The following is a 13,794-nucleotide window of genomic DNA, read 5'->3' on the forward strand; positions in this document are numbered from 1 at the left end:
GATATAATAGGGTAGAATTTTAATAAAATTTTCAACTCGCGGATAGGATTAGGGTACAGTCCAAACCTTACCCTACCCTACCTATTACCAGCCCTATATGTTAGTTGCTTATATCTATGTTAATGTAATGTATATATAGTACTAGTTGAAATAAAATTATGAGAAAATAAAAAAAAATTATCAAAGAATATTACTCAAAATTGGTTCCACACTCAAATTTAAATTTTAAATACTTTGTGCAATCAAGATCTATATCATTTTTTAGCCCTAAATTAAAGGATATTTAAATTAATAGATGAAATAAGAAACTATTATATAAAGTGGATAAAATTTTGATTAAAGATATATGTGGAATTTATTATTCATAGCTAAATTTCAATTGAAGGGAACATAAAAACAACGAGTTGCAAAGAAACAATGATAATAATATTGAAAACAAGAAACATGATATCCTTTTGTGGGAGAAAAAGAAAGAAAATGAGTGCAAGACACAGAAGAATGACAGAATTTGGAAAACGCACAGAATAAAAAGAGGGTAAAGAGGAAGACAAGGTGTGGATGTAAGTAACGGAACAACGGACCACAAATGTTGGAGGAGCACCACACCACAAAAATAAATAAAAAAAATTAAAATAGTAATTTATATACAAATAATATCTAAAATATTAATATATATATATTAGGAAAATTTCCCAGGACAGTAATTTTTAATAATTTTATTTATTATTTTTATAAATTTAAATTATATATTTTTTGTATATAAAATATATGTAAATATGAATATAAATTATTATTTATTATAAATAATAATATTTGTTGATCATACGTTAAATTAAATGTTAATTATTATTTTTAGAAAGATATTTTTATATTTAAAGGTTACAATGTGACATTAAAGCTTAAGCATTTGTGCCACTATTCTCTTCTTCTTAGCTTACCTTCACACTCTCCCACTTTCTATTCCCCACTCATTCCAACACGCTCTTCTATCTCTCAGAATCTTCCCAAAAATTGCAGCTACTCTATTAATTCCATCATCTCTGATCTTCTCATCCAATTCAAGGTATCACCACTTGTGCATCACATGATTTTTTTCAAATTATTATTCCTTTTAATTGTTAGTTCTATCCTTTTTCTTTTTCTTCATTGAACTCTCTGCTACTTCTTCTACCTAGGTTATATATTTTGTTGTATTTTCTTTTTTTCTGTATGTAATATTATATATATATTGTTTAAATTTGAACGTGGTTTGTTTTGTGAGGTGTATATGCACATTTATCAAGGTGTCTCCAAGTATATATTTTCTTCCTTGTTCTTTCTTCTTTCTTTGTTTCCTACTGTTTCTGTTTTCACTTCTTTTTGGGGTTTCAAAGCAGAGAATAATAAGATTTCTGTGGACTTGTGAGTCTACTCAAAACCAACCTCATCACACGTATACATAGATACATAGATAGATCCAATTGGAGAGAGAGAGAAAGAGAGAGAGAGAGATCATCACAAAGCTAGGGTTTCAGTGAGTGTATTATATGTGATGTTAGCTTATACGTGAGTTATTATTATTACTTAATATTATATATATATATGATAGCTTATTCTTCAACTTCTTCTATGTTCTTATTTTCTGTGTTGATAAGTTCTTCTCTTTTGTGATAGTTTATTATTATTATTATTATTATTACCGACAGAAATATTTGAGATAATGCACTGTTTTTATTTTGGTGGTTGGAATAGTTTCATATATGTCAAGGGAGAAAAATTTAATAATATTATTGATGATGCTTATTAGTACGGAAGAAGGGCTAGCTTGTTAATTATATATAGGGGTATATACATTTTTCTTTCTTTTTTTGTTTCTTTAGTTTTTGGCTAAGTTATTAAAAGTAGAAAGATTAATGAGGATGAAAATTGAAAACTAGCAACAACAAGAAATAATTAGTCAAAACAAAAATTTGATTAAACCACATATAGTTCTTTTATGATTCAGGTTTAAACACTTCTTTAGTAAAGTGTCTTAGTCTTGTACTGATGTATATGTTAATTAAATATATTTTAATTTTTTACTTTCTATTATATTTTATACAAATTATTAACTACATTTTTAATAAAAGTCTAAAATCTACTCAATTGTTTGCTCTAATAGCATATCAAATTTTTTTAAATATTGCGCTTTTTATTTTTTTTCCTTCAATGCATTAGCAATTTGCCTTTTTTATTTAATTATTTAATAATAATGTTTTTTATTAATAGGATCTCTTAATAATTACCTTCTTTATTATTAGATGTGGAACCTAATTAATTGGCCTCATACATCTGTCTTTTTGTAACACCTAATGTGGTTTTTAATTACAAATAGTAACATTTTTCATGGCCTAGTTAATGTTGTTGTCTCCCCCAAGTTGCATGTCTTCTCATGACACAGATAGATGAAGGGAAAAGACTGAAATAGTAGAAATGTTTGTACCGAAAACCTTGTTGGTCACATTTGTGTCCTTTCAATAACATCTAATCCTAGCTTGTTGAGTAGTAATTAATTTTTGTTGTTTGGTTTCTCATGGTAGTTAATTTTTCTGTCTCCCAACCTGGCCCCTCTCTTATCTCACGCATTATTGTAACCGCTAGTTGGGAGTGTGTGGACCTTCATCACCTTTGATTAATTAATCATTCAATTCCGCTAAATTACCAACAAAAATTCTATTAATTTCTGCCAATTCTTCTTTATAATTACGTTTAATAGAATTCTTTATAATTATGTTTAATGAAAGTGTTTTTGTAAATATATCTAATAAAAATATTTTTTTACGATTATGTCTAATAAAAGTGTTTTTATAAATGTATTTTCTAGATGTGTTTGCTTATATACGTGTTTAAAATATAATAATTAATTATTATTAACAATAAATTGACAGATAATATATTAATACCTTATACTTTTTCTTAATCATTCCTTTGGTTTTATCATCTCTAATGTGCACTGAGAAAAGATTAAGGCACACTTTTTGTTTTTAAAAGATTTTTTATTATATATTTGTAAAAAATATTGTTATTTTTAAAATTTCAATTTAATACTCTTTTAATCAATTAGAATATATACAATACAAAAATGTTATATAGATATTAATAATTAATTATATATATTTGTGTATAAATATATATGTCAATGTATTTTATAAAAATAATTAGTTTTTTATTTAATAATAAAAATTAGCCACCAAATATATATGTTCATAGTAATAACACTTTTCTAATGAGATGATGTCAAGTATATACTAATTTTGTTATTTTAACTAATTTTACATTATTAATACTATACATAATTATATATAAATGATGAGTTCTTAATTATAATATTGAGATTGCAGGAGGATTGATTAGTTGGATCGGAATGAGTAGCTTAAGGCCTGAATTGCATGTTGCACAGCAAATTCGGCGTGACAAGCTCAGATTCCAGAATCTACAACAAGATTTCCCAACAAACCTTGAAGAACAAATTTCACTTCACCAACAAGATTCCAGAATCTACAACATGCTTCATGATGTTGAACAACCACCACCACAACAACAATCTCTCTATTATGCTTCTTCATCCCCACAACAACAATGTATGATTAATAACAACTGTTACTATTACTCGGGTAATTGCATGGTCAATAATTTTGCAACACTAAGTCCTAGTGTGGCTAATAACCACAACCATATAGTGACGGTTGCACATTATTCTTCTTCACAACAGAATAGTAGTAGCAGTAGTAGTAATAATAATGCGGCTTTGCAAGATATTCTGAATCTTAAGCCAGCTTCTAATAACTCAGAAATGCATCATCATCCCTATGTTATTGACAATTGTACCCCTACTGCTGCTGCTGCTGGTGGTTGGAATAATCATAATAATAATCATCATCAGGGGTTGTCCTTATCACTCTCATCATCATCACCATTAAATGTTCATGTGAAATCTTCTACTACTACTAATCCAATGATGATGATGAAGCCATCAACTACTTCTCCTGCATCATCAAGTTACTATTACAGAAACAGTGTTGGTCCACTAGGTCCATTCACGGGATATGCAACAATCTTAAAGAGTTCAAGGTTCTTGAAGCCATGTCAAAAGTTGTTAGATGAATATTGCCGCCGCCATTCTGCTCCATCAACATCAGAATGGCCTTCTACTACTACTTGTGCCGATGATGATGATGATGATAACCATGATCATGGGTTACTTGTTTCTGAAAAGGGAGGTGGTAGTAGTAGTAATAATAATAATAATGTTGCAGCAGCAGGTTCTTCTTCATCTTCTTCCATGTTCCATGCCCCTTCTTCTTCTTCTCCTTCTCGGCCAGAGTGCCAAAAGAATAAGGCCAAACTACTGTTCATGCAAGAAGAGGTTGGTTTTTTCTCTGCCCTCATTTTTTTATGTAGTAACCTGCTTTAATTTAAATTATTTAGAAATAAACATAGTTTTATACATCACCTTTGTCACGAAACTACTGGCTGTTTTTTTTCATATGGAAATTATTGTTGTGTTATACTCAGTTATGGAGAAGTAGTGTGTTTTAATTTAGTATAGAGTTAATCACAAATGGAAGGATTCGATTTACACATTTAAAAATTTTTTTAATACTGAAACACAAATTGAAAGGGTAGGTTTTGTGTTTTAAAAATTTAAAAAAAATAAACTTCACAAATCGAAAGTTCAGATTTGTGATCTCCATATGATCTCCATATGAAAAAAATACAAAAATTCACATATTAAAAAACACTACTATAAAACTAATATCAAAATTAAAAACTCCGAAACTACTCCGTCTAGAAATTTAAGTTGATAGAAAAAGATTTTTAGGTTTGATTGATTTTCGCATATAATTTTTTTCTTTTTTTGTTTTATATAATTTTTTTTTTACTTTTTTGGAGTCCAATAATATTAAATTCTTGATTTTTTGGACATAGAGATCTCATACCATATTATGAAATTATTCATTCTAAAAATTTAAGTTAATAAAAAAAGATAATATTAATGATTATATTTCTACTAATATTATTTATAATTAATTCTTGTGTTTAAAATTTTCAAGAAGTATTGTATTATTGGAGATGACCAAAGTTTTATGTGTAATATGTATTTGGTATGGTTAGTGTTTGTCAGGAATTAACTGTTGTGACATAAAGGCTGTGTTTTAAGGCAGCATGCATGGCTTCTCTTTTAATTTATTTGGTGTCAGTTAGTTTACCGTGGATGCTATAAAGTTAGGTCACAAAGATACAAACTATTAGTTAGGTTTATTTATGTGACACCCAGATAATGTGGGGGAAAAAAACCCAAATTGCATCATTGCTTAGTAGTAGAGATAAATAGTGTACAGTTACTCTTCCAATGTGTCAGTAACTCACTTCAAATGTGCCTTCTAAATCCATGTGTTCTTGATAATCTCACTGTTGGTTTGAAACTTTGAATGGAGTGGCTAATTAAAGTTGACTATGGCAGAAGAATTAAGATTTCACCTACTTTATTGGTAATGTTATTTTTGTGTTGGTGAATTCTATATATGATGTTTATAATTTGATGTGGTAAATTTTAAATATTTAAAAATTATTTGTTTTTATATTTTTAAAATTAAATATTAATTTTTAACATTTTATAATAAGTTAGGCAATATTTTTAGGTATTATAGCCATCACCATTTGTTTTATAATTTATATCCTTAATTATTAATCTTTTTAACTTGTTAAATCAAGCTAAGTCTTTTTATTTTCATTTTTGGAGTAGGTAAAATGAGTTGCTAATAATTTAGTTTAACTGAAAATATCTTAAATTATTCATTTGTCATATTCATATTTATACAAATTAGCTGGGGTTCACTTAACTTTCACTTTTCACAATTATTTATAAATTCAACTTGGAGTTCAAAGTCTAAGCAAGGACACTGCACATTGTCACTTTCATAAAGTCCAATAATAATATGTTTGTTCCAAGCTCTATCAAAAATAGTTACAAGGTGAGGAATATCCTGCCGTATATATTTGGTGAGTAATTATTTTTCGGTTTTGTCATCTTCTAATAATTTTACCATAATAATTGCAATTGTTCTTCTAGTTATGGAGTTTCCTACTACATGTTCTATTTTATTTTATGGACATATGTTTTCTGTGTTCATTGCTCTACAAGAGTTGTTATTTCAAAATAATTCTCAATTTTTGAAAAAATCATGTATGTTAGACATCTCATTTTTTTTCCAAATTAATAATTTTTTTTAGAATGAAGCGTAATAAGTTCTAATTTTTAATTTTGATGTACTGAATTTTAACTATTAAATCAGATTTATACATTTAGATGATTTTTAAATAATAAGCAAAAAAATTTTATTTTTACTAATGTGTCAATACATAATTTTTTTTATTTAGGGAAATTAAAATTTTAATTTGATAATAGGTTACAAGGAGATACAAGCATTACCATCAACAAATGCAAATGGTGGTTTCATCCTTTGAGACAGTGGCAGGCCTCAATTCTGCAACCCCATACGTTTCCTTGGCGCTCAAGTTAGTATCAAAGAACTTCAAGTCCCTAAAGAACTCCATCTCCGGTCAGCTCAAGCTTATATGTCAAGCCTTGGGAGAGGATTATCCGACAATGCCGCCGGCCCCCACGAGTACTAGTAACCGATTCGAGTCGAACATGGCGAGGTTACAGAGGAACAAGCCCGGTGGTGGTGGGGGTAATATGGACTTTGAACCTCAACAACATGTTTGGAGGCCGCAGCGCGGCTTACCGGAGCGCGCCGTGGCCATCCTTAAATCATGGTTGTTTGAGCATTTTCTTCATCCGTATGTTCCTAAGCTATATTTGTTATCCACTTGAATAATTATATTTTTTCCTCCCCAAAATTTTAAGTTTGTTGACTTCTTTTTAAATTTTTTTGGTGTTGAAAATTCTTTTCAGGTACCCCACGGACACAGATAAACATATGCTAGCTACTCAAACTGGTCTATCAAGAAATCAGGTTTGGAGAAGGAGGCGGTCCTTTTGAATGCATAATTTTGTCTATGATCTTTTTTATTTCTACTTGCTTGATTTGATATGTGTTTTGACATACTTTCTTGGTTGCTTCTAACTTTTAAGTGGAAATGGATCTTCTCCATTTTTTTTCTACTGGATCTCTCTCCTTTAATTTTATAAGTGAGATCAAAAATAAATAAGAGAGAGAATAATAAATAGTTAGATTAAACACTTGACACTATCCAATTTTTTTTACTGAGAGAATCCACTCCTCTTTTAAGTGGGTCCTTACCAAATGTTAAGACATTTTTCTTTTACAATTCTTACTTGTGCAATTGGAAGAAAACAAGAATATAGAGTACTGTAAACTTTTGAGAAATATTAGAATCCATTAGAATTTATTAGTTTTGGCCATGATTCAGTTATTAATTCAATTTTTTTAGTTTAGTTATTTTAATCTAGTAATCCAATAACATATTTTATCTTATATTTTTAAATATTAATGACTAACTAATAATAAAAAATAATAAATTCTAATAACTTTCTCACATTTTTTATATTCTCACAGCATGAGCTATTATTTGTTTAAGAATTGATACGGTTTGACCTTGTAATGAAAATTATTAAATAATTTGATATATTTTTTCACATGAAAATATATTCATATCTAAATAGTTTGTGTGTATTAATCATGAACTAGTGCTAAATTTGTGGTATGAGACATAAAGAATAGTCCTAATTAAATATTACCAATAAATTTTTTGTTGTGTGTTCTGCATGGATGAATTGGATATTTATTACTTTGTTTCATTATACATGTAACAATTTAAATAATGAATATAATGTAGGTATCAAATTGGTTCATAAATGCTAGAGTCCGGGTATGGAAGCCAATGGTTGAGGAAATTCACATGCTCGAAACAAAAGGCGCCAATCAGATTTCTAGCAATAGAATGGGGGAGGGAAATTCAGCCTCCAATGAAAGTAGCAACCATGCCAAAGTATTAGTTGATCAACCTCTCGCTATCTCGGAGAGGCAAATTCGGTGTTTGGAAATGGGATCATCATCATCATCCTTGGCCAATGATGAAGAGGTACAATGGAGTCAAGAGAAGAGGTCTAAATTGGAATGCATGGATGGGACATTGATGGGTTTGATGCCGTTCCGCGGCGCCGGCGTCGGTGTCGGCGCCGAGGTTCGGGGACTTGGACCTGTGTCACTAACTTTGGAATTAAGGCATGGAGTTGAAGGATCACAACAACAACAACAAGAGGAGCAGCTTAGACACCACTTTGGAGGGCACATGATTCATGATTTCGTAGGGTAATTAGGAACATCACGTGCCAAGCTCGTGACAATTGGAAAACCTCTATATTCTCAATTTCTCATATTGGACAAACATTTAATTTGCTTAATTGATAAAGAAATTAAAGGGATGGAAGGGGTAATGTAGATACTAGTTTATTGGGCGTTATATTATTATTAGGGATATAATTATTGATGATGCGATTTTTTTATCGGTTTAAGTTTTTTAAATAAATATCTTTATAATTATAGTATAAAATTTATAATTTGATTTTTTTAGAGTTAAATAAAAAAATTTTAAAAATTATTTAAATTTATATTTTTTATTAATTTAAATTTTTTAAATAAGTAATTTTATGATTTTTAATTATAAACTTTTAAGTTTGTCTGAATATTTTAAGAATTGAAAATTGAGTGAGTTGATCCTTATTTAAGCAAGTATTGAAGTTTTGAATTTTACTTTTCTATTTATATTTATGAGCAAATTAAACTTTTTATTTGTTTTCATATTCTAACCCAAATAATTTAATCATGAGATTTAAAATAAAGGTCTCCCAATCATTTTGGGCCTCGATCAAGTGACAAGCCCAAATCATGACAAGGGCATATTTTAGTATACAGATTAGCCTATTTCAATGTGATGTAATTTTTCATATAGTAAGAGAAATAATTATCTATTATATTACATAAAATTATTTTTATAATGACCAAGTTATTATAAAATATATTAATATTTAAGGTATTTTTAATCTATTTTACATTTATTTTATTTAAATTTTTGCCAATTTAAACATTAGACATTTTAAAATTAATGTGAAATCTGCACTTTAGTTATTTTCATCTTTTTTATGGTCTCTGTTTTTAAAAAAAAATTTATTTTTGCTCAATCTGTTTCAGATACATTTCGTAATAATTTATAAAAGCTTTATAATACTAACAAATTTATCTATAATTAAAACTAATGTTTAAATATTTTATTACACAAAAAATTTTTTTACACAAAATAAAATTTAAATTTTTAATATTTATTCAAATAAATAAATTTATTAATATTTCGATTTTTTATATATGAAAAAATGTAACAGTGTCTTTTTAGGTTTTAGTAACAAATATATTATGTACAGAAGCGGAGCCACATATAACAAAAGGGGGTGATATCCCTTTTAAATTTCAAATTTTTTTTTATAAATTATATATAAATTTTATTTTAGTCTTTTTTAAAAATTTTATTTTATTTTTTTTATTATAGGATTAATTTTTTGCCCTAGCTTCGCCCCTGATTATGTATATGTATATTTATATGACGTAATGCATGACAAAGAAGATATCTGAAATCGAAAATGACTCCAACTTGTAGGATCAGATGTGTGATTGATGCTAAAAAGTAAAAACGAAGGTTCAAGAAAGCTGAATGTGATTATGCATATCTGAAGTGCCACCTACCTACTATAAATAGTATTAGTAGTGTTATTATATGATGATGAAGCAATAAAATTAAAATAATATTAACACATTTGGAGATTCTGTCTACCAATTAACGGCAAGATTTAGTGGTATACCCCATTAGAGTTCTTATTAGTCAATAAATAGAATAATGATGAAGTTGAAATCAAGTTCAGAATGTTTAATTTACACATACATACACTACATACTAGCTAGCTAGTTAATTAACTCAAAGACACTATTAATATTAATAAATCTTGAAGCAAAACATATATATATCCTAGATTTTATTCATTAACACATAATAATTTGTACAAGATATTGTCTATCATGTCTAATTTTTACATTACATAATACAAATATAAAAAGTGGAGTTCACAGTTTTTTTTTCATTTTTAAGCAAGCTAGACATCAATTCTTTAAGCATCATAAAACTCTCCTTTGTACAATTACATAACACATATATATTACTATTCTGTAGTGCTTAAAAATTAAATTAAAGTATATATTTAAATAAGTTTCTAAAAAATTTCGTTCAGATATTTTCATTTAAAAAAAAATTATTACGTTAAAATTTTTAAATTTTATAAAAATAAGATATATAAATCATTCATCATACTTTTAAAAATTCATTTGTCTAAATGATTAAATAAAAATAATAGATCTAACTAAAATAAGGAGTTATATATTTTATTTTTATAAAATTTAAAAATCTCAAATGTAATAATTTTTTTTAAAAACGAAAATATCTGACAAAAAAAATTTTAATAACCTATTCAAATATATACTCATTAAATTATGTTACATAAACTGATAAAAGACTACACATATAACACAAAACTTTACATATTATAAAATGGACAATAAGTGCATACTTATTGGAGTCCCTCAAACTATGTTTATATATATTATAAATAATAAAACATTAATTAAGTTAATTAATTTCCTCCTCCTTCATTGGCTATAGTATGTGGGGGATAATCCTTGCGAGGAATCATATGGTGACCATTATCATTTTCATCAGTGATTGTATGTTGGCCTGAGCCAGGTTTATTATCATATTCCTTTCTTGGGATTTGATGGTGATCATTATTATCATCACTTAATACTCCATCATTTTGTGGTAATAATTGATGATCTTCATGCAAATTTGTCATCACCAATGCTCTTCTATTATTATATGTAGCCATACAAGAGCTAATTTCCACCATCAACAATAATAGTAGTAGTGTTGCAATCACCGCAGGCCTCATTCTAGTTATTTAGTCACAAAAATGTCAAAGCTTATAAGATATAATATAATCTAAGTAGAGAGACTACCAATGAGCATATAAGTCACATAAGTATAACTATAAATTAATTTTAATGTATTTTCAGTCTAAAAATTTAATATAAACAAATTAATAATATAGTCACATTAACAAAAATAAATCATTTTTAAATATATTACTTAAAAAATAATCTAAACACATGAATTTAATTAATTGAAAAATAATCGTATAAAATACTTTATATTATTAGTAGTTTAAAATTAAACTCTCACTACAGGAAAATTGACAGATAGTAGTGATTATAAAATCGGATAACAGCAGTTTTTAACCTCTACAGAACAGATAGCAGCGGTTGTAGTAGCTTCTTTTAAATCCGTCGCGTTAACTGCTGCCAAATTCTAAAAACCGCTGCTGTCTGCTGCTATCTGTCGATTTAAATTTTCTTGTAGTGTCTTACAACTAAATCAATAATAATTACATGTTCAAAGTTATACTATTAAATATAGACTTCCTCCATCTATTTTTAGGTAGTATATTTGGATACTACATACATTGCAAAAACAAACACCGAAAAGATATCAAACAAGTACTATTTTTAAGGAAAAATTAAGCAAATGACAAAACATATCTCTAAATTATTATGAACAAGATATATATATATTGGTTTCTTGTTATGGTTATGATATGAGATAGTAAATAATGGGAAGAAGTCAACTTCAAATAATAGTATTATTATGGTGGGGTATTGCCACCAATGAGGCAAGATTAAGTGCGATGAATGCCCATTAAAATAATTAATGATAAAATATATAAAATGATGAGATGATTTGTCCAAAAATTTCTATGGTGGGCACTAATAATAGGGGATATCCACTTAAAACAGGGCAAATAAGTGAGTTTATTAAATTTAATTTTTGATAAAGCTTACTCATAAATTTTTCTTTAAAAATAAATAATATAAAATGATAAATTATTAAGAGTCAATAATTAAGTATTGGTATGTATTTGGTAATTAGACACGTTTCTTATTTCATAGATGTCCAGGCAATTTTGAATTATTGTTTTCTTCTCCTTCTTATTTCAAATGTGGTCATCCGATTAAATTGTAAACATATACTTTCTTGATAATTATTATATTATTGTATATGGAATATAGATAATTATTTAATTTATCTCTGTTTTATAGTTATAAACTGAGTCTCAAATAAATATAAAAAAAGTTATTCTATTCATTATCTCTAAATCAACTAATGCATAAAATTTAACCAGCATATATAATTGATGACTTAACATTTAATTTATGATTTTAAAACAAGTAAAAAAATATTGCCTAAAAATACTCATCATATGATACGATTTTTTTTTTGCAGCGGTTTCTTTTAACTGCCACAGAATATTTGTTGCTATCTATCGAATTTATTGTAATGTTAAAAGATTTTATAAATAAACTAAAAATTCATAATTTGAAAAAATTATTAATAAGTACCCTCATGAAATTGGAAAAGCAGAAAGGTTTGATTAAAAAAAAAAAGTGTAATACGTACTATTGGAATTCATGATTGGAAACATAAATTGAATTAACTTATGAATTAAAAAAATGTTATAACTTTAAAGGAATAGGTTATGTATAAACGAAATAAAGAATAAATCGTTACATGCTTTTTTTATTTATTTATTGGATCATATATAGATAAATTCTTGTCATACATTTATTTTTTGTATTATTAGAGCATAAGTATTTAGGTCAATGATTAACATTTTGACAATATTTTCAGCACCAAATAACCCAAAATTCATCCATCAACATACTCAGCCATTTTCACCCTCGTCATCCACTAAATGTAATTTATAGTATTAAAAGGGGTTAATTTTTTTGAATATTAGATAAAAATTAGTGTAATCTTTTAATATTAGAAGTTATAATATTTTACAAAATTCTGGAGACTAAAAAATTTGCAGAATGAAAATTGTCAGATTATATTTTTTAATTTATAAAGACAATACACAGACTGCGTATTGTATTATTTTAATATTAAATTATAATACGCAAATTGCATATTATATTATTTTAATATTAAACTACAATACACAGTCTGTGTATTGTCACTACAATACATATTCTGCGTATTGTATTTACGCAGAATAGTACCTTCATAATACTGTAAATCTCTATTTTTTGTAACATTAATATAAAACTCTTCCACTCTTTCATATTAAAATAAAAAATCCTTAAAAAGGAGTATCATTCATATATAGTTTATTTATAATTAATAATTAAGTTACCACATATATCTATAAAGTAAAAACAGCAGATATGTAACTGATCTGAGGGTCATTGTGAGGTCGTGTCGTGGGAATATTGCTGCGAAGTGATGTTGTTAATATCTGCAAGGAATTGAGGCTCATTATTTTATATATGAAAAAAATATTGATATTACACAATGAAATAGATGTTTATAAAATATTTACACTATTATGATATCAGTACAAATCGCAAGTTATATTTTATGTTTTTATCTTCTTTTTTTTTGAACAATATAAAATGCAGATTACGTTTTATTTTAAAATATTTTTTTGAAATAAAACCTGTAAAAATGTAAGTTGCGTTTTACATTTTGCTATTTTTTCATAATAATCAAAACACAAGTTACGTTCTACTAATAATAGTAACAATAACAGAAGTGCTAATACTAATAATCTAATAATAAATAATAATATTAATAGTACTATTATTTCTAATATTAATTAACAGTAACAATAATATAACTAAAACGGTGAAT

At 26.8% G+C, this 13,794-nt stretch overlaps 1 protein-coding gene across 1 annotated transcript; it reads left to right on the forward strand.

The window, feature by feature from the left end:
- Window positions 1–913: 913 nt before the first annotated feature.
- LOC107476985 (BEL1-like homeodomain protein 8) lies at window positions 914–8,575 on the forward strand. Its single transcript, XM_016096953.3, has 5 exons — window positions 914–1,063; window positions 3,360–4,384; window positions 6,428–6,822; window positions 6,938–6,998; window positions 7,843–8,575. The coding sequence occupies exons 2-5, from the start codon at window positions 3,383–3,385 to the stop codon at window positions 8,320–8,322; spliced, it is 1,938 nt and encodes a 645-aa protein (XP_015952439.1). The 5' UTR covers window positions 914–1,063; window positions 3,360–3,382; the 3' UTR covers window positions 8,323–8,575.
- Window positions 8,576–13,794: the final 5,219 nt, after the last annotated feature.

This window comes from Arachis duranensis, chromosome 3, assembly GCF_000817695.3.
Source record: "Arachis duranensis cultivar V14167 chromosome 3, aradu.V14167.gnm2.J7QH, whole genome shotgun sequence".
Classification (NCBI taxonomy): Eukaryota; Viridiplantae; Streptophyta; class Magnoliopsida; order Fabales; family Fabaceae; genus Arachis; species Arachis duranensis.